Genomic DNA, 27,167 nt, shown 5'->3' with positions numbered 1-27,167 from the left:
GACCTGAATAGAACAAAAAGGTGGAGGAAGGGCAAATTCTCTTTCTTTTTGAATTGGGACATCCATCTTCTCCTGCTCTCAGACATTGGAGCTCCCGGTTCTCAAGGGCTTCAGACTCTGGAACTTACACCAGCAGTCTCTCAGTCCTCAGGCCTTTGCACTCAAACTGAATTATAGCACTTGCTTTTCTGGCTCTCCAGCTTACAGATGGCATATTGTGGCATATCTCAGCCTCCATAATCCCATGAGCCAAAAATAAATCTCCTATATCTATATCTATCTCATATATATGATATATCTATATCTATATATCATGTATATCTCTATCTATCTATCCTATTGATTCTGTTTCTCTGGAGAATACTGACTAATACAAAGAAAATTAAAGGGGGAGAGGGGACATATACCATGTATGTGGGATTGGAAAGATCAGTATTATAAAGGTGTCAATTCTAATTAAATTGATCTATGTATTCAATCCATCCTAATAAAGATACTAGCAGGTTTTGTCTTGTTTTTGGAAAGCAATAAACTGATTCTAATATTTATATGGAAATACAAAGGGCTAAGAATAGCCAAAGCAATCTTGAGGAAGAAAAACAAAGCTGAAAAACTTAGATTTCTGGATATCGAAATTTATGACAAAGCTTTAGTAATTAAGACAGTGTGGTATCAATGCAAGGATACATATTAGACTAATAGAACAGAACAGAGTCCAGAAATAAACCCACATTTATACAGTCACCAGATTCATAACAAAGGGTGACTTTATAATGCAGTGGGGGAAGGGATGATCTTTTCCATAAATGGTGCTGGGTCAACTGAATATACTTATGGGGAAAAAAATAATCCTGAACCTCTACCTCACAGACACATAAAAATCAATTCTGGTTGGATTTTAAATCTAAATGTGAAAGGTAAAACGATTAAACTTTTAGAAGCAAAAACAGGATAATATCTTCATGATCTAAAGTGGGCAATATTTCTTAAAGAGGACCAAAAAAGTACCACGACTGCATTGCAGTACATTAAATCAAGATTTTCTGTTCATCAAAAGACACACTAAAAAGTAAAAAAGTAAAAAAGACAAGCCAGTGTGGGAAAAATACTTGTAAAATGTATATCTGACAAAGTACTCATATCCAGATTGTACACAGAACTGTTAAAAATCAATGAAAAAAAAATGGGCAAAATACTTGAACACACCTTTCACAAAAGAGGATATCAAAATGGCCAATAAACATAGAAAAAAGTGCTCAATTTCATGAGTTATCATGAAAATGAGACTTAAAACCGTAAGGTGATATGGCTGCTTTCATCAGTGTGTTTGAAATGAAAAAATCAGACAATGCTAGGTAATGACAAGGATATGATCAACCAGAACTCTCATAAACTGGTGGTGGGAAGTGGGAATTGACACAACCCTTCTGAAAATGGCTTGGCATTAAACAACTAGAGCTGGGCATATGCACAGTCCGAGAAATAGCAATTTTACTCTTAACTATATATCCAACAGAAATGCAGATGTCCCCAAGACATGTACAATTATATTTATATCAGTGTTAAATATAAGAGCCAACAACTAGAAAGAAACAAATCATCTATCAATAGTAGAATGCATAAAAAAGTTAAGGTACATTCCTACAACAATATACCATACAGCAATGAGAATCAATGAGCATCATTACAGATGACTTCCACAAACACAGTGTAGAGAGAAATAAATCACTCACAGATGGATGCATAATGTATGATTTCAATCATACAAGATTCAAAAATAAGCGATACCTAATCTATGCTGTTAGAAGCTAAAATAGTTACTCGTGGGGAGGAAGGAATTTGGATAGAGCACAAAAGAGGCTTCTAGGGTGATACTAGCAATATTTGGTTTCATGATCTGAAGCACTGACATTTTTTACTTTTTTAGCCTTTTGTCTCCACTATTTATTTCCCCTTGGATAGAAAGCAAAATGTTTGCCAGAATAAGCTTGTCAATACAAATTTAATTAAGAAATCCTAGGTTGAGTCTCTTGCCTCTGAATAATTCAAACTTACCTGAAGTGGTTTGTAAACTCTAGGAAAAGCATGTAATTAAAATTAAACCTCAAAAATAAAAAGTTCTAAAGAGTTATGTTTTTCAACAATCATAGTTCTGATTATTAAAAATTATAAAAGCACTTTGACTACAATACAATAAAACTAGAATTTGAAATCAAAAGTTACATTAGTCATTTGAAAATATATAAAAACATATTATTAAATAACTAGTAGGTCAAGAGAAAATAATACTACGTAGAAAATAACAAAAAATAAAAATAACCTAATATGAAAGACATGGTCTAAGATACTCTAGAGATAAATTCATGGTCTTAAAATATTTCCATTCCTATGAGAGAGAGATTGGTTCCAAATTCGTCTTAGAAAGAGCCCAGCTCTTTCATCCCCAGTGCTAAAAATAGGCCACATTTCTATGAGACTTCCAAGTCCTCAGCTTCCTGCTAACAAGTTAACTAATGAAGGGGGAACCCACAGGAAGTAAGAAATAGTTGACAGCAGGAAGAAAAAATACACAAGGACAAGAGGAAAACTGAAGCATGGGAAGAAACTGTTTTCTAAAGAACAGTGGTTGATGATACACCAACACCTTCTTTCAGCAGGGTAGTCATCCTGGGGCTCAGCCTAGGTGGGGTCTTTTATGAGAAAAAGGAATGTTTTGGCCTGTAGTTACCTTGTAACCCAGTGCATGAGAGGAAGGCAAGAACATAGGCCAGGCCCTTTCCTTTCCTAAATAGCAGGCTCATGTTGTCACATATGTCCTGATACTTAAAGCATATGGATTTTGTTCAATAACAACACAAAGCACTTACAAGAATTTAACTATGAATCAAATATTATTCAATTCCAGTCAAACCAGATAACGCACTTCTGAGAGAGAAAGTCTGTTAGGCATTTTTTGGGTTCCGCAAGTTCCACCCATTATCAGTTTATTTATTAATTTATTAATTTATTTTTATTTTTTTGAGGGAGAGAGAGAGAATGAGCATGTGTGCACATGTGTGGGGGAGGGGCAGAAGGAGAGGGAAAGAGAGAATCTTAAGCAGGCTTCACACCCAACATGGAACCCTACTCGGGGCTTGATCTCCCAACCATGAGATCAAAACCTGAGCTGAAATCAAGAGTCAGACACTTAACTGACTGAGCCACCCAAGCTCTCCTTTTTTTTTTCTTTCATTATCAGTTTAATCAGAAAACTACTCAGTTTAACTCCTTGGAGAACAGCCATCACCAAATTACTGTTGAATATTTTACCTTTTATGAAGCATTTATGAAGAATTGATAGAAACTATTTTAATAAGAATGTGTGTCCCATCTCCTGGAAAACTGAATTGGAACACATTGACATTATGTTTCTTAGTTCTTATAGAAGACTCATTCCTAAACCATACTTGAAGGTCTAGTTCAACTTCTCTCCCTCTGAGCCCCAGTCCCTAGATAGAATTAATTGCTCCTTCAACAGCACGGCCATAGAATTTGATGAGCATTTATAATAAAGCGTTTAATCAGAGTCCCAAGAGAGGAGGTATAATGGATATGCATCTTTATACTTCTGGTGCCAAGTTTAGTAGGAAGGAAGCTAATATTTATTTGAGAGATTACACTAAGCGTTGTTAGGAGCTTTTGCGTATCTATGATGAAGACATTCAGTAATTTAAAAAATCTGATTGACTAGAACTGGGTTTTAGTCCTGTGAATAATTTTGGTGTCTTTTGCCGAAGTGGTATGTTTTCTTTGATCAGGCAGTGAGAAATACAGAATGCATTTTCATTTCATTTCAATTTTCTTGGCTCCCAGAAAGCTCACATTTAAATGTAATGTTAAATTGCAGAAACCTACTTCTCCCGAAATCTTGGTATATTTACCCCCTCCACCTCCTCTATGTGATATGCCCCGATTCGAGAGACCCCCCCGAAAACAAACCACCAGAGTCCAGAGTCAAAGCCAAGCGGCAAGGGTCGTTTATTGCAGGTTCGAACCTGGTCCTCCACGCACTCGTTGCCGATGTCGCTAAGAGGCCCCGAGCAAGGATCTTACAGCTTCTTTTATAGACAGGCACAAACAAGTTAGGGATTTTTTGAGGTTACAGAGCTGTTATTGGTTGACATTTAAATTTGAACGCTCAGCAGAACTTGTTTGGTTCCCGCCTTTATTTCAAACCACTCAGCAGAACTTGATTGGTTCCCGCCTTTAGGTCAGACTACAACTGGGCACGCCCTGGCTGGTTTCGGGAACGGCGGGGGGAGGGGAAAGATCTTTTCTTTGCTGTTGTGAGTATACCTGGTAATTTTTCTCTTAGCCTCTCATACGTGGTTTATGATCTCTGATATTTTTTAACTGACTTGTCACATGTCTGATTTTATTTCAAGTTGCCCCAAGTTCTTTTTAGAAAATGTTGGAAAAAGACATTGCATCTAAAAGCAAATTTACAAAGATGTTACTAGGGTTTATTCAGTCTGACCTTAAAATTAGTTCACCATTGATTGTTATAATTATTCTAAATTACCTGTTTTTCAATAATCATTTCATCAAAAATGTTGATATAAATATTATCTTTTATTTTAGATAAGCTTGAGAAGCTATAATCATGTCCTGGTGAGCTGTAAATAAAAAAATATATATATAAATTGCTTAACTTGTTTTATAAGAGCATTACTAATAAAGAACCATGTAATTACCTGTGTTCTTTTCTTTTACAAAGTGTAGGCTAAGAAAAAGCTATGTGTTTTGCAGATGACTGTTATCTTCCTTTAAGCCAGTATGTGCTTTGTAATTTATCCTGTACCTCTCTTGAGGTAATTTGCATTAAAAGTGTTTCAATGTCAAGCAGGAATTTACTACAGCAATCCATTGCAAACAAATTATCCAAAGTATGGTGCATTAAGATTGTCCAAATATCTTAAATTCTGTTGTCTTCTGCTAGTTCCCACATACAGTTAAACTGCTCTTTTGCTGTCAGCTAAAAAATACGACTGCTTAACCATAAAGCTTTTTTTCTTTCCCGCATTTATTTTCTCCAACTAGAAACTGGGACAGAGGAATGCATTTGCAAGCTGTCTGTTGATGGTTTACTTGACTAGATACATTTCTGGAGGTAGTGAAAGGAGAGTGTGGTATACCACAAGCAATGAACTTTCTTCACTCTTAGCTCCAGCTTGTGCATGGAATCTTGACCATGATCAAACTTCTAACAGCTCAGAGAAGTTAAATAACTTGCTTGAGCAAATGACAGAGCTCCTACCTGAACTCATTTCACTATACCAACTGCCACCGATAATATTATTGAAGCTTGTTGCTAAGGAAGCAACTATTTCAAAGGATCTCTGACAGTTTCTGTACCTTTCTGAGACCTACAGTCAGTGACAATTGCAAAATGTAAGTTGAGATTACAGAACAGTTTGAAGTTTCCTTATATTTTTAAGTGATAAGCTGACTTCCCTACCCTACTCCTCCAGAGTTCATGTTGCAAAGGCTTATGACAGGACAGAGGAGGCCATGAATACTTACAGCACTACGCTAGTAGGAGAAATGATAACTGTTATCCTCAAACATTTTTGAGTGTGTCAACTTAGCATGTTCCTTCAATCACTCAAGTCCTGCATTGTTCTGCATTTTGTATTCTACTCAAAACTTACTCATATTTCACAATTTCTCCTTCACAGTAGAGCTCACAAGGCTAATAACTATCTACTATGTATTTATTATTACTATCTATCCCATTTGCATGTGGTCTTTATTCACTAAAATGTCCTGTGGAGAAGGGAACAGAGCTCTGGTATGTCATGGAACGAAAAGTGGGTAACTGAATGGTTGTGCCTTAGCTGAATCCTCTGATCTACTTGGTTGTTCTCTAAATGTGTTCCTGGCTTATCTCGCTGCTGTAACTGCAAATACTCTACAGCCTTCTTCTCTTCGGTTCACTTGTAAGTTTATTTATCTTACAATTTTGTGTTCTCCTAAATCTTTTTATTTAATACAGTGACACCATCAGAGAACCATGCCAATAGTCAGGAACCACATGATCTGTAGAACTTGAGGGAGATGAACAAGATTGGCAGGAGAAGGGGGAAAGGGCACCAGGAAAAGAGAAAGGAGTTTGATAATGGATGTAGTTGCCAGTTCTCTATATTACTTTCACCCCAGTGAGAGCTAAAGATACATAGGAAGTGACAACTGAAAATTGCTTATTGAGTTTAGAGAACAATTTTAAGTTCTATGTTTCAAATTTGTCTTGATCAATGTACCTTATTTCCAGTAACAAAAGCCTATTTACATAGATTTAGCATCAAACATAAATCTTGAGAAAGACAAACAAACCTGAAGGCATCCAACATCCTGATTTCAAAATACGTTACAAACTACAGTAATCAAAATATTATGGTACTGGCATTGAGACAGACATACAGACCAATGGTACAGAATGGAGAGCCCAGATATAAATCCCCGCATCTATATTGGGTCAACCGATCTTTGACAAGGATGTCAAGAATACACAACGTGGAAAGAATAGTCTCTTCAACAAATGGTATCAATAAAACTATCAACATGCAAAAATAGTCCAATTGGACCCTTGTTTTACACCACACACAAAAATCAATTCAAAATGGATTAAAGACTTAAAATTAAAGACTTAAAACTGTAAAGCTCCTAGAAGAAAACACAAGAGAAAAGCTTCATGGCATATGTTGTGGCAATGATTTCATTTCATAGATATGACGCCAAAGCACGGGCAATAAAAACAAAAATAATCAAGTGGAAATATATCAAAATGTAAATCTTCATCACAGCAAAGGAAACAATCATCGAAGTGAAAAGGCAATGTATGGCATGAGAGAAAATATTTATAAACCTTATGTATTATAAAGGGTTAATCTCCAAAACATATGAGGGACTTATACAACTCAATAATAAATTAATAATCCAATTTTAAAATATGCTGAAAATTGAGTAGACATTTTCCAAAGAAGATCTACAATGACCAACAAGTATATGAAAAAGTGCTCAGGGCGTCTGGCTGGCTCGGTCACTAGAGCATGCACTCTTTGCCTCGGGGTTATAAATTCAAGCCCCAAGCTGGGTGTAGAGATTACTTAAAAAATAAAATAAAATAAAATCTTTAAAAAAAAAAGCTCAATAATTGTTAACCAATAATAAAATGCTCACTAATAATCAGGGAAATGCAAATCAAAACAGCAATGAGATACCACCTCACACCTGGACAAATTTTTTGGCTTTGTTTTTAACAAAAAAGGAAAGATGCCAAGTGTTAGTAAAGATGTGGAAAGCTGGAATCCTTGCACGCTGCCAGTAGGAACGCAAAACAATGCAGCTGCTATGGAAAACAGTATGGAGGTTCTTCAAAAAAATTAAAAACAGATTTGCCATCTGATCTAGCAATCCCATTTCTAGGCATCTATCCAAAAGAACTGAATCAGGATCTCAAAGAGATGTTAGCACTCTTATGTTTATTGTAGCGCAGACAATAGTCAAGATACGAAAATATCCTAAATGTCTGTTGACAGATGAATGGATAAAGCTAATGTGCTACACACACAATGAAATAAATACTATTCACCCTTAAAAAATAAGGACATTCTGCAATATGCGACAACATGGATGAACCTTGAGGACCTTATGCTAACTAAAAGAAACCAATAAACCAGTCACCAAAAGACAAGTACTGAATAATTCCACTTATATGAGACATCTAAAACAGTCAACTTCAAAAAATCAAAGAGTGGAATGTTAGTTGCCAGGGCCTGGGAGAGGCAAATGGGGAGTTACTAATCAATAGGCATTAAGTTTCAGTTAAGCAAGACGACGAGTAAGTTCTAAAGATCTGCTGTGCAACATTGTACCTACAGCCAACAGTAATATACTGCACACTTTAAAGGTTAACGGGGTAGGATTCATGTGAAGTGTTATTTCTACATTAAAAACAAATTAGTAGACCTTGAGTAAAGCAAATTACCTTCTGTAGTGCTGACTCACGTGATTGTGGGGTATGCAAGTCCAAAATCTGCAGGGTAGACCAGCAGGCTGGAGGCCCAGGGAAGAGTTGCAGTTTGAGTCTCCCTAGGGGGAGGTAAGTCTTTTTCCTGTTAAGCCTTCAACTGATTGGATAAGGCCTACCCATAGGTTAATGCAATGACATTCTGGAAAAGGGAAAAAGCTATGGAGGCAGTAAAAATGTCAGTGGTTGCTAGAGGTCCCAGGGGAAGGATGAAGGGATGAATAGATGAAACAGAGAATATTTTTAGGGCAGTAACACAATGCTGTATGATATTATAGTGGTGGGTTCATGTCCTTATACATTTGCCAAAACCCATAAAATGCACAACATGAGAGTGAACTCTCAAGTAATGGTTGATAATGATGTGTCAACATTGGTTCATGGATTGTAACAAACATACCACACTGATGCTGAGGGAAGCTGTATGTGTGTGTATTGTGGGAAGGGTGTATATGAGAACTCTCTGCACTTTCTACTCAAGTTTACTGTGAGCCTAAAACTGCTCTAAAAAGTAGTCTATTGATTTTTTTAAAATGGGGAAAAAACTCAATCTCATTAGAAAACAGGGAATGTAATTTAAACCACAATGATAATATCATTTTAGATCTATCATATTGGAAAACATAATTTTAAAGGTACAAAATATTACTGAAGATACGACACACAATAGAACTTTTGTATATTGCTATTGGGAGTGTATATTGGTACAGTCACTAGAAAACAGTTTGGTATTATCTAGTAAAGCTGAAGCTGAATTCAACTATAACCTAGCAATTCTACTCCTGGACATATATCCTAGAGCAGAGGTTCTCAAAATATCTCCTCACTAAGTAGCATCAGTAACACCTGGGAACTTGTTGGAAATGGAATCATCAAGACCTACCCCAGACCTACTGAATTAGAAGCTATGAAGGTGGGGCCCAGCAATGGTTTAAGAAGCCATACAGGTGATTCTAAGACACAAAAACATTTGAGCACTACTGTCTTAAAAAGAAACTCTTGCACGTGTGCTCCAGAAGACAAGTACAAGAATGTTCAGAGCAACATTACTTGCAATAGAAAAAGCCTAAAACAAGAAAAATGTGTATCACCAGGAAAAAGTAGAAAAAATTATGGCATTTTAGTCCAGTAGGATACTATCTAGAAATGAAAATAAAAGAAGGAAGGAAAGAAAAGAGGAAGAAGGGAGAAGAGGTAGCAAAGAAAGAAAGAAAATAGAAGGGAGGAAGGAGGAGAGAGGAAAGCTAGGAGTATGAACACAGATGAATCTCTCAAAATAACTGAGAGCAAATAAACAAGATTGCAAAAGACGATTCAATTTATATAAACATCCACAAGTAAATAATACATAGTTAGGGATAAATATTAATGATATAAAATCATAAAGAGAGGGAATGTTAACACAGATTAGTGGTTGTTACCTCCAGGGGGAAGGAGAGGGAATACCATGAGGTCCTGGCCTTCAAAGGTAATGGTCATATTTTACTTAAGCTGGATGGCCAATACATGGGTATTCATACTATCATTTTTCCTCAGAACTTACATTTGCATATATATTCATGCCTATCTAAGAAATTATTTCATAATTTAAAAGCTTAAAAAATAAATCATATCTCAATCATTATTTTTGATAAATGGCGTAAGAGAACAATTTTGTTATTGCTCGTTTTTAGAAGCTGAAGAGAAATAGATTCCAACCTACATAAAATCTACTTTAATTTCTTCGTTCCAGCATGGATGAGATCCACTTGCAGTACTGGTTCGGTATACAGTGTGTTGAAAGGAAACTTCCACAAAAGGGTATATAGTACCCTGAAACACATAATAAACACTGACTAGATTTTTGAAATATTTTATAAAGCTGGTAAGAGGGAGAAGGCTAGGACATTACTTGGTTACTGACTGACAACTGGATGGCTTACTTTTTCCAGGTTTTCAAACAGCCAGTAGTGGTTCATTCATTTAATAAATATTTATTGGTCCTATTCAATATCAGGTACTTTTCTAGGATCAAAACATAAATGGAACTTACCTTCAAGGATTGTATAGCCTGTCAGGGGAAGTTAAACAGGTAAACAAATAAAATTGCAATGAAATGTGAAAAATAAAAGAAATATATTCAAGGTAGAATAGTTACTCAGGAAGGCCAATGATTAATTTTCTGGGGTAAGGAAAAGGAGAGCTTCACAGAGAAAACATGTTTGAGCTCTGAAATGTTAAGTAGGAAGTTTCATGTGGCCAATAACATGGAGCTGTGTGGAGGCCATTCCAGGTAAAGGAAAGGGCAAGAGACCTTCTAGAAGTAGAAGTATGATATGATATGATATGATATGATATGATATGATATGATATGATATGACATGACATGACATGATATGATATGATATGATATGATATGATATGATATGATACTGTCGTGGGGTGGAGAGTGATGTGGCTGATTTGTAGGTAAGGGCCAGATCATCACAGATTTTTGCAGGTATTCTAAAGGAGCTTGTACCTTATTCTGTAGGCCCTGAGAGCAGGGGAGCATGGAATGAATTGGTTAGGATTACATTTTATAAAGAGCACGTTCATTGCGTTATAGAAAGTCAACTGGAAGCTCAAGACGCTAGAGATGGAGAGGCCAGATAGCAGCCAGTCACAATTCAGGGCAAACATAATCAAAATTGAACTTTATAGAAGTGTTATTAAATACTTACCTCATTTAAGATCTCATCTGAAGATACTGATTTGACTGTTTCCTTATGTCTGAGGTGAGATACGGATGATATCAAATAAGTGGGCAGATCCAAGGCTCTTCAGGAAAAACGAGTTAGAGGTAAATTTTAACATTAGTGTTGGTGGGAATCAGTAGCGTTTTGCCTATGTTCATGGAGATAAAGAATTCAGTTACCCTGGATCTGAAAATTTGCTTTGTATCTTCTTATCATAGGTGGTTAGAGCTAAACATTTGATAATCACTATTCTGGAAGACTGGCTCCTAAGTGCGGAACTATGTATTGGATCCAGTTTGCGATAAGTTTTCACTGGACTTTGCAAAGGAGAAAAATAAGGTAAGCGATACATGGAGATTATATCCTTCCTGTTTTAGGTATTATAATATTCTGTCTTTTACAAATTGATGACTACAGAAAATGGTGGTGATTTTATGATGTCCTTATTTCATAAAAGTTAGCCTTTGAAATGTGCATTTGTTTTGAGAACATCAGTTCTATTGGATAAATAAGGATGTTGTTTATAAAACATAGGAAAAACTTTTGAGAGGTTTTATAAATTAGGTTTTATAGATAATCTATAGATTAGTACCTAGTAAGCAAAATATTTTTTCACATGTAGAAATCATGGGATGTGGTTAACATAAGACAAAAAGAGCACATAGGTGTTAAACATAGGAAGGGATACTTAATATTCCTGAGATACCTGGGTTCTAAATATCCATAATATACGATTCATACATGAGACTAAACACATAAGACACTCAATATTCAGGATACACTAAATATACATGAGCATTTAATATTCATGATGCCTTAATTTGGTCACTAAATGGCAATGTCTATTCTGGCCCCACATATCCTTGGCTCAAGAAACATAAATAAAACACAGAGAGTGCCTGCAGAAGAGTTGGGTAAGATCTGATTTTTGCAGAGGTCAACCAAAATGACAAGTCTCAGACAGAGCCTACTTTCAATACTAAGAGGGGCCAGTGCAGAGAACAGTGCCCTTGGCAAGAGCAGCATCACAAGTTTCCACAACAGGGAATAGGGACAAAGGTATTTATTTGATATGTCACCCCAAAATACACATGCTGAAGTTACTTTGTGCATCTCAAACTTCTGAAAACTCTTAAGACATGGCAATGACAGTATGACTATCCAAATGAAGACTTCAGCTTTCATTCCATTTCTGTATATGGAGCATTAATAAAGTGCAGAGTTTTACACATAGGACAGTTTGGAAATTATATTTAAGACAGAGCTTTTGCAACTGTAAAAACTGGTGCACACTGTCTTACCTATTAACTGTTGTGTTTCTGGTAGGAATATTGTAAGCCCGCAGTATTCTAACAAGAATCTTAATATCTCCATCACAGATAGTCTGTGCGGCCACCTTTCTCCTTTCTTTCCTCTGAGGCTTTAACTTTCTTTGTCGTTCAACAATCTTACAAACTGCATATGTCAACTGGCTAAAGAGTAAAAAAGTGATCATCCGCATATACACAAGATTACTTTGTTTTAAAAGACATCAATTTTTATTTATTTATTTATTTATTTATTTATTTATTTTTTCAACGTTTATTTATTTTTTTGGGACAGAGAGAGACAGAGCATGAAAGCAGGAGGGGCAGAGAGAGAGGGAGACACAGAATTGGAAACAGGCTCCAGGCTCTGAGCCATCAGCCCAGAGCCCGACGCGGGGCTCGAACTCACGGACCGCGAGATTGTGACCTGAGCCGAAGTCGGACGCTTAACCGACTGCGCCACCCAGGCACCCCAAAAGACATCAATTTTTAAAGTTAACTATTGTAAATAAGGCCATTATTCTGAACCCATATGTTCTCCATTGTGGAGCGGATACAGAGTTGTCTTAAACCGAAGGAAAGAAGCTTTTTTGGAGCATAGAAGAGATGCTATGCTCACTGTCATGTTATGAGAAAATGTGATTGCTCCATGCCCTTTGGGTACATGGTCCAAGAAGAGACAAGGAGAGGTAATTCCACAAAACATGATGTTCTTTCAGAATATTATTCATTTTTCAGGAATTGCTCTCTTGAAAGTGGTTAGACACTCAACTTTTCTGCATGGCTTTGAGACAGGAGTTAGTTACACAGGCTGCCAACACAAATCCATTGAATTATAGCTTTATGGCCACACGCATTCCCCCCTCCCAAAAAAATGAAAATAAAATACAATAGATTTCTGCATCCAAACCAATTTAAAGCCTTATTAGTAACATTAGGAATCTGCATGTGGCCCCAGGGAGGGTTCCCAGAAACATGGCATGCATAGTACCGGTCCCACTGCTAAGTTTCAGAGACAGAATGATATAAGAATTGAGTTCAGCCAAAGGCTCCCCCAACTGCTGTCTGTGGATCACAGCACCCATGTATGGTTGAGGATTCAGTTTTGAAAGGGGGAGATTGTAGGCTTAATGTGTGGTGCTGCCAGCAGTGACTTTTCCAGTAGCAGTTCCAGGACAGGAAAATCTTAGGACAAAACGAATTTGGGACAAAGGTATTTCTTTTCTTTTTCTTTCTCACCTAAAAACGATCAATAAGGAGAGGGTTAAAAACTGAAATACTACCGGGGCACCTGGGTGCCTCAGTCAGCTAAAGCGTCCAATTACGGCTCAGGTCATGGTCTCATGGCTGTTGGGTTCAAGCCCCACAACGGGCTCTGTGCTGACACCTCAGAGCCTAGAGCCCCCTTCAGATTCTGTGTGTGTGTGTCTCTCGCTGCCCCTCCCTGGCTTGTGCTTTCTCTCAAAAAATAAACATTAAAAAAATTAAAATGCTATGCAACTGAAAATACATATCATATAGATATGTCCAAAGTGCAATTTTAAATAACCCCCCCAAAAAAAAAAAACCTAATAAAAAAATAACAAAATGGGGCCCCTGGGTGGCTCAGCTGGTTAAGCATCCAACTTTGGCTCAGGTCATGATCTCGTGATCCGTGGGTTAGAGCTCCACATCAGGCTCTGTGCTGATAGCTCAGAGCCTGGAGCCTGTTTTGGATTCTGTGTCCCCCTCTCTCTCTGCTCCTCCCCCAGCTCACACTCTGTCTCTCTCTCTCTCTCAAAAATAAATAAACATTAAAAAAATTAATAATATATTTTAAGTCACTATATTTCACTTCAAGCTTTGTAAATGCATCCTTTGCATGTAACTTAATATTAGAACAGAGAACATAGAGAAATTTGAAGGCATTATCTTACAGCTTTATATTTCATATTTAAATAATAATTTTTACTATGTACCTTGCAGATACAATTTCTTCATAATCAGCCACAACATCCGATAAGTTAACTTTGCTAACTTTAACAATTCTTCTCATTATCAACTTTTTCATCTACAAAAAAATAAATTTAATTTAAAGAAATAACAGTTTCTATTTGAAGATTAAGTATTTACAATGGTAATGGTGCCACTATTTTTCACTCCTAATTTTTGCAAGCAATGAATGGAAAAGGAGATTAGGAGGATTTCACAAAAGTGAATGCAAACATATTAATGATACTATTTTGCCATTGTTACCTTTTTCAGAAAATTGGCAGAATTAATCCGTTGTGCAGTAATAGAATTGACATCTGAAATGGGGATATCCTTCTCTATCTGAGTTTCATATTCCTAAACAGAGAATTAAGTTAGTTTCACCTCTTCAATGTCACAGAGTTCAGCTATGATACACTACAATAAAATATTAAATGTTCACTTTGGTTCATGGATAGGAGACGCTGGAAATCACTGAGCATTAGCTAAGAAGAGCTTTTGATTCTTTTGTTTGCTTCTAGGATAAAGTCCATTCATCTTTTAAAATAGAGTAATGTTGAGGAAAAAATTACGATTGAGAAATTATGAAAAAATGTGAAGATGATTGAGAAATGTTCTTTATGCATATATTTACCTGGCAATCACTGAAAATAAAACATATAGGAAATAGTATAGTATCAATAACTTTAATTTTTAATTTATAACCTTATTTTTAAAAAAAATTTTAAAGTAAACCCTACACCCAATGTGGGGCTCGAACTCACAACCCCAAGATCAAGAGTTGCATGTTCCACTGACTAAGCCAGCCAGGTGCCCCTTAACTTCTAGCTTTAAAAAGTTAATGATAGGAAGATGGCGGTGTAGGAGGACGCTGAGGTCAACGTGTCCTGCGGATCACTTAGATTCCACCCACACCTGCCTAAATAACCCAGAAAATCGCCAGAAGACTAGCAGAACGGATTCTCCAGAGGCAAGTGTAGACAAGAGGCCCACGGAAGAGGGGCCCCTCCCCAAGTGGATATCCTAAGGAAAAGCCAGCTGAGCCTGCCCCTCCTGCCCCCGTGCACCTTGCGGATCCACCCCAGCTAATACGCCAGATCCCCAGCACCACTAGCCTGGCAGTGTGCAAGTAGCCCAGACGGGCCACACCACCCCACAGTGAATCCCGCCCCTAGGAGAGGGGAAGAGAAGGCACACACCGGTCTGACTGTGGCCCCAGTGGTGGGCTGGGGGCAGACATCAGGTCTGACTGCACCCACCAATGCAAGTTATTCAAGACAGCACAGGGGAAGTGGCCCCGCAGTCCCACACCACTCCAGGGACTATCCAAAATGACGAAACGGAAGAATTCCCCTCAAAAAAACATCCCGGAAATAACGACAGCTAATGAACTGATCAAAAACGATTTAAACAATATAACAGAAAGTGAATTTAGAGTAATAGTCATAAAATTAATCGTTGGGCTTGAAAACAGTATAAAGGACAGCAGAGAATCTATTGCTACAGAGATCAAGGGACTAAGGAACAGCCAGGAGGAGCTAAAAAATGCTATTAATGATCTGCAAAATAAAATGGAGACAACCATGGCTCCGATTGAACAGGCAGAGGAGAGAATAGGTGAACTAGAAGATAAAATTATGGAAAAAGAAGAAGCTGAGAAAAAGAGAGATAAAAAAATCCAGGAGTATGAGGGGAAAATTAGAGAACTAAGTGATGCACTAAAGAGAAATCATCTATGCATAATTGGTATTCCAGAGGAGGAAGAGAGAGGGAAAGGTGCTGAAGGTGTACTTGAAGCAATAATAGCTGAGAACTTCCCTGATCTGGGGAAGGAAAAAGGCATTGAAATCCAAGAGGCACAGAGAACTCCTTTCAGATGTAACTTGAATTAATCTTCTGCACGACATATCACAGTGAAACTGGCAAAATACAAGGATAAAGAGAAAATTCTGAAAGCAGCTAGGGATAAACGTGCTCTAACATATAAAGGGAGACCTATAAGACTCGTGACCGATCTCTCCACTGAAACTTGGCAGGCCAGAAAGGAATGGCAGGAGATCTTCAATGTGATGAACAGAAAAAATATGCAGCCGAGAATCCTGTCATTTAGAATAGAAGGAGAGATAAAGGTCTTCCCAAACAAACAAAAACAGAAGGAATTCGTCACCACTAAACCAGCCCTACAAGAGATCCTAAGGGGGATCCTGTGAGACAAAGTACCAGAGACATTGCTACAAGCATGAAACCTACGGACATCACAATGACTCTAAACCCATATCTTTCTATAATAACACTGAATGTAAATGGACTAAATGCGCCAACCAAAAGACATAGGGTATCAGAATGGATAAAAAAACAAGACCCATCTATTTGTTGTCTACAAGAGACTCATTATAGACCTGAGGACACCTTCAGATTGAGAGTGAGGGGATGGAGAACTATTTATCATGCCACTGGAAGTCAAAAGAAAGCTGGAGTAGCCATACTTATATCAGACAAACTAGACTTTAAATTAAAGGCTGTAACAAGAGATGAAGAAGGGCATTATATAATAATTACAGGGTCTATCCATCAGGAAGAGCTAACAATTATAAATGTCTATGCGCCAAATACAGGAGCCCCCAAATATATAAAACAATTACAAACATAAGCAACCTTATTGATAAGAATGTGGTAATTGCAGGTGACTTTAACACTCCACTTACAGAAATGGATAGATCATCTAGACACACGGTCAATAAAGAAAGAAGGGCCCTGAATGATACATTGGATCAGATGGACTTGACAGATATATTTAGAACTCTGCATCCCAAAGCAACAGAATATACTTTCTTCTCGAGTACACATGGAACATTCTCCAAGATAGATCAAATACTGGGTCACAAAACAGCCCTTCATAAGTATACAAGAATTGAAATCATACCATGCATGCTTTCAGAACACAATGCTATGAAGCTTGAAATCAACTACGGGAAAAAGTCTGGAAAACCTCCAAAAGCATGGAGGTTAAAGAACACCCTACTAACGAATGAGTGGGTCAACCAGGCAATTAGAGAAGAAATTAAAAAATATATGGAAACAAACGAAAATGAAAATACAACAATCCAAACGCTTTGGGATGCAGCGAAGACAGTCCTGAGAGGAAAATACATTGCAACCCAGGCCTATCTCAAGAAATAAGAAAAATCCCAAATACAAAATCTAACAGCACACCTAAAGGAAATAGAAGCAGAACAGCAAAGACAGCCTAAATCCAGCAGAAGAAGAGAAATAATAAAGATCAGAGCAGAAATAAACAATATAGAATCTAAAAAAAAAAAAACTGTAGAGCAGATCAATGAAACCAAGAGTTGGTTTTTTGAAAAAATAAACAAAATTGACAAACCTCTAGCCAGGCTTCTCAAAAAGAAAAGGGAGATGACCCAAATAGATAAAGTCATGAATGAAAATGGAATTATTACAACCAATCCCTCAGAAATACAAGCAATTATCAGGGAATACTATGAAAAATTATATGCCAACAAACTGGACAACCTGGAAGAAATGAACAAATTCCTAAACACCCACATGCTTCCAAAACTCAATCAGGAGGAAATAGAAAGCTTGAACAGACCCATAACCAGCGAAGAAATTGAATCAGTCATCAAAAATCTCCCAACAAGTAAGAGTCCAGGACCAGATGGCTTCCCAGGTTCTACCAGACGTTTAAAGCAGATATAATACCTATCCTTCTCAAGCTATTCCAAAAAATAGAAAGGGAAGAAAAACTTCCAGACTCATTCTATGAAGCCAGTATTACTTTGATTCCTAAACCAGACAGAGACCCATTAAAAAAAGAGAACTACAGACCAATATCCCTGATGAATATGGATGCAAAAATTCTCAATAAGATACTAGCAAATCGATACAGCATATAAATAGATACAGCATATAAAAAGAATTATTCACCATGATCAAGTGGGATTCATTCCTGGGATGCAGGGCTGGTTCAACATTCGCAAATCAATCAATGTGATACATCACATTAATAAAAGAAAAGATAAGAACCATATGATCCTGTCAATCGATGCAGAAAAGGCATTTGACAAAATTCAGCAACGTTTCTTAATAAAAACCCTCGAGAAAGTCGGGATAGAAGGAACATACTTAAACATCATAAAAGCCATTTATGAAAAGCCCACGCCTAACATCACCCTCAATGGGGAAAAACTGAGAGCTTTTTCCCTGAGATCAGGAACACGACAGGGATGCCCACTCTCACCGCTGTTGTTTAACATAGTGTTGGAAATTCTAGCATCAGCAATCAGACAACAAAAGGAAATCAAAGGCATCAAAATTGGCAAAGATGAAGTCAAGCTTTCACTTTTTGCAGATGACATATTATACATGGAAAATCCGATAGACTCCACCAAAAGTCTGCTAGAACTGATACATGAATTTAGCAAAGTTGCAGGATACAAAATCAATGTACAGAAATCAGTTGCATTCTTATACACTAATAATGAAGCAACAGAAAGACAAATAAAGAAACTGATCCCATTCACAATTGCACCAAGAAGCATAAAATACCTAGGGATAAATCTAACCAAAGATGTAAAAGATCTGTATGCTGAAAACTATAGAAAGCTTATGAAGGAAATTGAAGAAGATATAAAGAAATGGAAAAACATTCCGTGCTCATGGATTGGAAGAATAAATATTGTCAGAATGTCAATACTACCCAAAGCTATCTACACATTCAATGCAATCCCAATCAAAATTAAACCAGCATTCTTCTCAAAACTAGAACAAGCAATCCTAAAATTCATATGGAACCACAAAAGGCCCCGAATAGCCAAAGTAATTTTGAAGAAGAAGACCAAAGCAGGAGGCATCACAATCCCAGACTTTAGCCTCTACTACAAAGCTGTAATCATCAACACAGCATGGTATTGGCACAAAAACAGACACATAGACCAATGGAATAGAATAGAAACCCCAGAACTAGACCCACAAACGTATGGCCAACTCATCTTTGACAAAGCAGAAAAGAACATCCAATGGAAAAAAGACAGTCTCTTTAACAAATGGTGCTGGGAGAACTGGACAGCAACATGCAGAAGATTGAAACTAGACCACTTTATTACACCATTCACAAAAATAAACTCAAAATGGATAAAGGACCTGAATGTGAGACAGGAAACCATCAAAACCCTAGAGGAGAAAGCAGGAAAAGACCTCTCTGACCTCAGCCGCAGCAATTTCTTACTCGACACATCTCCAAAGGCAAGGGAATTAAAAGCAAAATGAACTACTGGGACCTTATGAAGATAAAAAGCTTCTGCACAGCAAAGGAAACAACCAACAAAACTAAAAGGCAATCAACGGAATGGGAAAAGATATTTGCCATTGACGTATCGGACAAAGGGCTAGTATCCAAAATCTATAAAGAGCTCACCAAACTCCACACCCAAAAAACAAATAACCCAGTGAAGAAATGGGTAGAAAACATGAATAGACACTTCCCTAAAGAAGACATCCAGATGGCCAACAGGCACATGAAAAGATGCTCAACGTCGCTCCTCATCAGGGAAATACAAATCAAAACCACACTCATGTATCACCTCACGCCAGTCAGAGTGGCCAAAATGAACAAATCAGGAGACTACAGATGCTGGAGAGGATGTGGAGAAACGGGAACCCTCTTGCACTGTTGGTGGGAATGCAAACTGGTGCAGCCACTCTGGAAAACAGTGTGGAGGTTCCTCAAAAAATTAAAAATAGACCTACCCAATGACCCAGCAGTAGCACTGCTAGGAATTTACCCAGGGGATACAGGAGTACTGATGCATAGGGGCACTTGTACCCCAATGTTTATAGCAGCACTCTCAACAATAGCCAAATTATGGAAAGAGCCTAAATGTTCATCAACTGATGAATGGATAAAGAAATTGTGGTTTATATACACAATGGAGTACTACGTGGCAATGAGAAAGAATGAAATATGGCCCTTTGTAGCAACGTGGATAGAACTGGAGAGTGTGATGCTAAGTGAAATAAGCCATACAGAGAAAGACAGATACCATATATTTTCACTCTTATGTGGATCCTGAGAAACTTAACAGAAACCCATGGGGGAGGGGAAGGAAAAAAAAAAAAAGAGGTTAGAGTGGGAGAGAGAGCCAAAGCATAAGAGACTCTTAAAAACTGAAAACAAGCTGAGGGTTGATGGGGGGTGGGAGGGAGGGGAGGGTGGGTGATGGGTATTGAGGAGGGCACCTTTTGGGATGAGCACTGGGTGTTGTATGGAAACCAATTTGACAATAAATTTCATATATTGAAAAAAAAAGTTAATGATAACTTTAATTTTACATCCAACAGTTGGTATAAGATTGTCAGGCTGTGTCATCTATATAATTTAGAATAAATCTGCATCTGTTATATCTGCATTTGTGGGATACATCCTTAGTGCACATGGAAATTGTTTTACATTATGGGTATCACCAAACACTACCCAAAAATAATGAAGTAGATACTTTATAACTTTCAGCTATATTACAATGAACATTCTTTTATCTGAAAGTAACTTATTTGTTCTTCCAATTTTCTGCAAGAAATCTTGAATTTAATTCTGTTGGTTGGTAACTTTTACTTAAAAATATATAAATATTTCATATCACTTCGTTCTTTAAAGTATTAATTTATAGGAATTACTTAAATATTATATCTAGATATTAATTTTTGTTATATGTGTTATAAATATATTTTCTTAATCTGTAGGGTTTTAATCTTAGTATCAAATTTATTAAGCTTTTCCTTTTTAATTTATACTTTTTGTGTTTTAAGAAATACTTTCTTACCCCAAGATTAAGATATTCAGTTAAGTTTTGCTTTTCACATTTTCCTTTTTATGAAGTTTTTTATTTTAATTCCAGTATAGGTAACATAATTCACGTGTAATCTTCATTACACATGGTATGTATTCCTTTTGTGAGATTTGAATTTGACTTTACTTCTTTCTACAGAGATGACCAGAACCACTTAACAGATAGTCCATTTTTTTCCAACTGGTTTGTGACGATACCTCTGCCAAACATAGAAGTTTCCACACATGCATGATAAGTCTGTTTGGAGGCCCTCTGCTCTATTTCACTGGTTTGGGATTGTATTACTAGATTTTCACGTTAACTTGGGGAGGACCAGCATCCTACAATGTGGGCATTTACAACTTCCTATCAGTGAACACTTAGATTTTTTTTACATCATTCAAAATGTTTTATATTTGTCTCCACTAAGTTTTTAAACATCTTTTTGTTAAATATACTCCTAAGTATCTTAGAGTTTTTATTGTCATTGAAGGGGTATCTTCATTAAGTTACATTTTTAGTAGGTTTTTACTGATGTATAGAATGCTATTTATTTTTGTCTTTATTTTCTCCTCAGATTTTTCAAACCTACAGAAAATTACCAAGAATGTTAAAATCCATATACCCATTTTCTTGATTAAGTAATTACAGTTGATCCTTGAACAACATGGCTTTGAACTGTGCAGGCACACTTAGATACAGATTTTTTTTGCAGTATGGTACTGAAAATATATTTTTTCTTCATTACGATTTTCTTAATAACATTTTCTTTTCTCTCTAGCTTACTCTATGGTAAGAATACAGCATATAATAATGTAACATACAAAATATGTGTTAATCAATGCTTTGTGTTATTGGTAACACATCTAGTCCACAACAGGCTATTAGTTCGGTCTGAGGGGAGTCAAAAGTTATACACAAACTTTCAACTGCTCAGGGTTCGACGCTCCTAACCCCCAAGTTGTTACAGGATCAACTGTGTACTTTGCCACATCTGCTTAATCTCTTTTATTATTTTTATTATTTTGGCTAAAATATCTCAAAATAAATTATAGATACCATGATACCTCATTCCTAAATAAATACTTCAGCATGAATCTTCAAAAAACTAAGGACTAACAACCACGATGTCATAATCTCAGACAACAAAATTAACAATTTCCCAGTATTATTTAATACTCATCCCATAGTCAAATTTCACCAATTGCCATTTTTCCCCCCTCAAAATCTATATCTAATTACGGATCATGTTGCCTGTGGTTGTCCCTTTAGTCTTTTTTAATCTAGAATACTCTGCCTTTTTAAAGAGATTAAAACAGTTGTCCCACATTGCAAATTTGATTGTTTCAGTGGTGCCACTTAGCTTGTTTCTCTAGTCCTCCTATCTCTTGTAAACAAATTCATCTAAAGTCCTAATTGGAATCAGATTACACATATTTGGCAAGGATACTTCATTATAATGTTGTGTATTTTATACTGTATCATGTAAGGGCCAGCAATATCTGGCTGTCCTTTATTAGTATATCAGTTTTCTATTGCTGCTGTAACAAATTATCACAGATTAAGTGGCTTCCAACAACAGAAACTTATCCTCTCACAGTTTTGTAGGTGTGAGGTTCTAGTTCTCTGCCCCAGGCCTCACAAGGTGTAGGCCAGCCAGGTTCTTATTGGGAAGCTCCAGAAGGATCTGTTTCCGAGCTCACTGACACTGTTGGCAGAATCCAGGACCCTGCAGCTATGGGACTGAGGTCTGATTCCCTTGCTGCTGTCAGCTGGGGCCCCCTCTTAGCTTCCAGGGACCCATCTCCAGTCTTTACAGGTAGGTGGGTCTCTAAATCTCAGAGCCAGCAACCACATGTTGAATCCTTCTCTTGACAAATCTCTGATTTCTCTTGCTGCTGTTTTTCCTCCCAGCTGGAAAAATTTCTCTGCTTTTAAAGGCTCATATAATTAGATTAGGTCCACCCAGGTAATCCAGGATAATCTCCCTGTTTTAAACAACGTAACAGAACATATTCACAGGTTCTGGGGATTAGGGAGTGGACATCCTTAGGGAGTCATTATTCTGTCTACCACAATTAATAAGATTAAGTTGGATCACTGAGTCGAGATGGTGACAACTAGATTTCTTCATTGTAGAGGCACAATGTTCTTTTTGCTCTAACAAAATTGCTATTCATTTTAAAATATGGACATTATATTCAACAAATTTGTTATTTTTGATAGTTTGTTGTAGATTCTCTTATGTTTTCCATGAAGACAAATGTATTTTCTGCAAACAAAGGCAGTTTGTCTTTTCTAATTCTAATTTCCTTCTTTCCTTTCTTCTTTTTGTCTTAATGTATTGGCTCTTACTGGTAGAGATAATAGTGGCCATCCTTATGTTGTTCAGATTAATGGGAAAATTGATGTCTATCCACTGAGTATAATATTTGTCTAGGAGCCTATGAGGAAACAGATTTCTGGTCATGATCCTTACACCAACTCAGTTTCAGAACCACACAGACAGTAGGGTCACTGAATCATACTCACGGGACCGATTATAAGGAACAGGTTTTTTCCAGAATGCTAGAAAGCTGGAGACAGAGAATTTGTTCAGGGACACTTAGGTGCTGGCTCTATTTCTTTTCTTGAAGGATAATATGGCCTTGACTTGGGTTCAAGAGCCAGAAGAGTCCAAAGTTTGTAAACGTTCCCTTAAATGGAAGTGCATTTACCATATAAGTATTAATTCTCCTAGAGTAGTTATGTAAATTTTGCCTATTGTGTACAGGGGATTTTTGTTTGATTTGTTTGTTTGTTTCATTTTGTTTTGTTAACTCTGGCAAAACCTTACTCTGTGTGGACATGTCACAAGAAGCTTAATCCCCATTAGGGTTCCAAAGCCCAGGAAAAACCAGCATCAAAATTTGTTGCAGGTGTCCTGTCCTATGTTCTGCTCTGCTTCTGTATGTTTCTGCATCCCTGGCTGATTACATCTGAAACTCAATCTAATCATCCAGTGGGTGTGTAGGTGGTGCCTTCTCGTCTCCCAACCTCTCCCTATAACTTGAGTTTTAAATGTAATGAGTCTTGTATATATTTGTTTGCATATACTCTAAATTAGGGTATAAAAGCTAAAGGATGGCTAAGTGGCAGCAACAAAAACAAGCATACAGAATTCTTTACGTTATTTTTTTTTAATGTGTAATTATTTTTGAGAGAGAGAGAGAGAGAGAGAGACAGAGTGCAAGTAACACAGAATCTGAAGCAGGCTTCAGGCTCTGAGCTGTCAGCACAGACCCAGTCGTGGGGCTTGAACTCACGAACTGTGAGATCTTGACCTGAGCCAAAGTCGTATGCTTAATCAACTGAGCCACCCAGGCACCCCTACATTATTTTTTAAAACAAGTTTTACTATATTTAATATTAAGTGGTGTACTGCAATTTCCTTTCAGCCCAGGACAAAAACAAATATCAAAGAATTTATTCATTTTTTTTTCATTGATTGATAATAACCCAAGTGAAATTAAAAAACCTATTTTAACCTACTTTTAAAGGAAACGTATTTTACTAGTTAAAAAAAAGAAAAAATAAGATAGATTTAAAGCAGCAAAAATATTAATCTATCACACAATAAGTCATATTCAAATAGAAACCATGTACCTGGAAGACTAAATCTGGAATCTCTTTATCATAGAGAGGCATTTGCTGCAGAAGGAAAACATCTAATTGACCTGCATTTCTAAGTTGCAATAGCTGGAAACGTTTACTCTTTTCCATTTCCTCTTCAGAGACAAAGTTAAATTCATCTTGCATCTGTTCAAGACGAAAATACTTTGGAATGTCCTGTCCTTTATGTTTCATGTACTATAAAACATAAATAATGTAAAGTCTTTACTGAAAATATTAATTTTTTTGAATTTAAGAATTATTTCAAAACACTGTTTCTCCCTCCCCCTGCCCAACTGTGAGATGTGAGAGTTTCCATAGATGTAGGAAATGGAGCAATGAATCTATACAAGAGATAGAATCTGGGGGAAAAAAAAGAAAGAAAGAAAAGGAAAAACAGAATCCAGCATATATGGCTTCCCAACCTTTTCCTGGTTGTGACTTGAGCGAAAAATGAAAATACTCGTATTGCGCACTGGGTTAAAAGAGGAGACTATTTATATCTGGTTGCCATAACTGTTGAGAAAGGATCAAAATTTCTGTACACCTGTAACCAACTGAGCACGTTAGTTGGGGAGCTCCGATCTAGGGAAGCTTAACTGCAACGATCTGTGCATTGTTTTAGCCTATAAATGCACATGTGAGTACATGGTTCATGTAAAGAAGAGAGCTAGCTGCCAAAGATTTATTCGCTGTAGTTCTACAAGGAAAAATAAAACACAGAATGAATAACTACAGTAAAAGGCAGAATGATATCAGAGTCATAGAAGTTATAAGAAGAAAAAAAAGTTAACAGGAGCGAAAAGAACGAAGGGCCGGTATCTAACTGAGGTTATCAAGGAAACCTTCACCAGACTTGCATGGTAGGTGAGACAGTCACCATGGGTGCCCTTCTGGGCAGAGGGAATGACACGCATAAAGGTATGAAGAATGCACGTTTGAGGCACACAGAGCAGTTCAGATGGCTATAAGAAAGAGAAGTGAACAGATAATGGAGCCTTTGAGGGAAAGAATGTGTCTATAAATCATCTTTATACCTCTGGCATCTATAATACCACTGGTCCTCAGTAGTTACATAAGAGATGTTAGCTTGAAGGTTAGCCTGTAGGGTGTACTGCAGGCTGCTAAGGAAGGGCAGAGTACCAACCATCAGGTCTCCACTAGCAATTATTTCAGTTGCTAACTTTCTAATCGCCTTTACAGTACTGTAAACTGGTTGAAAGTTATATGTCCCCAGAATTATCTTTACATGCCTCGTGGTGCCTAGAAAAATATACAGCAAACTTTGAAGTATGAGGGAGGAGAGCTTACAAAATAGAATATATTTGTAGTATTGATATTTGCTATAACTTACCATGACAAATTCCATTAAATCAGAATATTCTGGATTATTTGGATCAATTTTTACTTCGTTTGCCCATTCAAAAAGCTTCCGTGCATTAATGAGCCTTGGAATTCCAGGAACGCCTCTTGCATCTACATTCCTTAACACACTAACATAGAGAAAAGTATTTGGTGACTTTGCATACTATATACAGGTTGTGTGTCTGTTATGCTGGGTAAAACCTACCCATTCCAGGTAGTTAAAGATGAAACTTATCCTTCCCCTGCATTTAAGGATAAAACAGAAGATTTGGGTGTGATCTCTCTCCTGGTTCTTCGCACATTCTAACTTGTATCATAGCTTGTTGATCAATGTGTCTACCACCTTCCTTAAGAGACAATAAGCTTCTTAACAGTAATGGCTATAAATATCCATCTTTGCCATCTCCACCCTGTGTAGTAGCTAAAACATAGTAGATGCCCAAGTGAATAGTGCTTACTGAACGTACTTTGTAAACCCTGAGGAAAGTAACTTGTTAAATATTTTCTTTCTATAGGACGCACAATATTGAAATTTAATCAAGATGTTAGCTTTAGCAAAATTAATAAAGTCCACAATATAAAAAGAATCTTTAGGTTCTATCTTTACAATTGAAACATAATATAGAGTAATACTGGGACATATTCTGCCAGAAGACTATCTTTGCTCATATGAGGCCATCTGGAGAAGTTGGAGAGCTATAGGAATCTAGACTCATAATTCATTCTTGGTGGCCTCAGCTATAGGCTAAGTGCAAAAGAAATTCAACCCCAAACAGTAAGGATTTCTTTGGAGCCATCAATTATCCGTTATTTCATCTCTCTCTTCATAGATAATTTGCCTCATCATGTGTAATTAGAGGGATTTGTACCAGAAAATCTCTAAGATCCTTTCCATAAAGTAACTCAAGAAACGCTCCAGTCCATAAACTGGGAGTCCAGAAATACAGTTCTAACTCAGATTAAATAATGTCTTAATCCAAACAGGGACACTATCTTATATTGTCTACTTTCCATCAGCTTCTATTCATATTTCTCTGATGAATCTTTAGAAGCTATGGCTAACTAAGCCAATGCCTGGTTTGATAGGATGTAAACACAATTACAAATAGGTGAAGTATGAGTATTCTTCTTTCTTTAATTCCTATTTCTGTCCTTGTATTCGAACTGTTTTGATATCTTTGTCACAAGAGATCTCTAGGGCCTAATACCCCTGACGTTATCATGTAAGAAACTTTCCTTCTCA

General features: G+C 36.9%; 1 protein-coding gene across 16 annotated transcripts in view; it reads right to left on the bottom strand.

Moving 5' to 3' along the window:
* CC2D2B (coiled-coil and C2 domain containing 2B) overlaps positions 1–27,167 on the bottom strand; it is a 95,631-nt gene that overhangs the window by 24,026 nt on the left and 44,438 nt on the right. For 11 of the 16 annotated variants that reach the window (XM_019813601.3, XM_045040484.1, XM_045040486.1 and 8 more), the window contains 8 exons: positions 25,914–26,052; positions 24,554–24,757; positions 14,328–14,420; positions 14,051–14,142; positions 12,087–12,257; positions 10,771–10,867; positions 9,771–9,880; positions 4,562–4,655 (listed from right to left, as the gene is read on the bottom strand). In XM_019813601.3, coding sequence (XP_019669160.3) covers positions 4,562–4,655; positions 9,771–9,880; positions 10,771–10,867; positions 12,087–12,257; positions 14,051–14,142; positions 14,328–14,420; positions 24,554–24,757; positions 25,914–26,052 — 1,000 coding nt within the window. Of the gene's footprint in view, positions 1–4,561; positions 4,656–8,026; positions 8,125–9,770; positions 9,881–10,770; positions 10,868–12,086; positions 12,258–14,050; positions 14,143–14,327; positions 14,421–24,553; positions 24,758–25,913; positions 26,053–27,167 lie in introns of those variants that run through there. The other 5 variants (XM_045040482.1, XM_019813607.3, XM_045040485.1 and 2 more) reach the window with 5 other exon arrangements.

Source organism: Felis catus, chromosome D2, assembly GCF_018350175.1.
Source record: "Felis catus isolate Fca126 chromosome D2, F.catus_Fca126_mat1.0, whole genome shotgun sequence".
Taxonomy (NCBI): domain Eukaryota; kingdom Metazoa; phylum Chordata; class Mammalia; order Carnivora; family Felidae; genus Felis; species Felis catus.
This window is presented reverse-complemented; position numbering and strand designations above follow the sequence as displayed.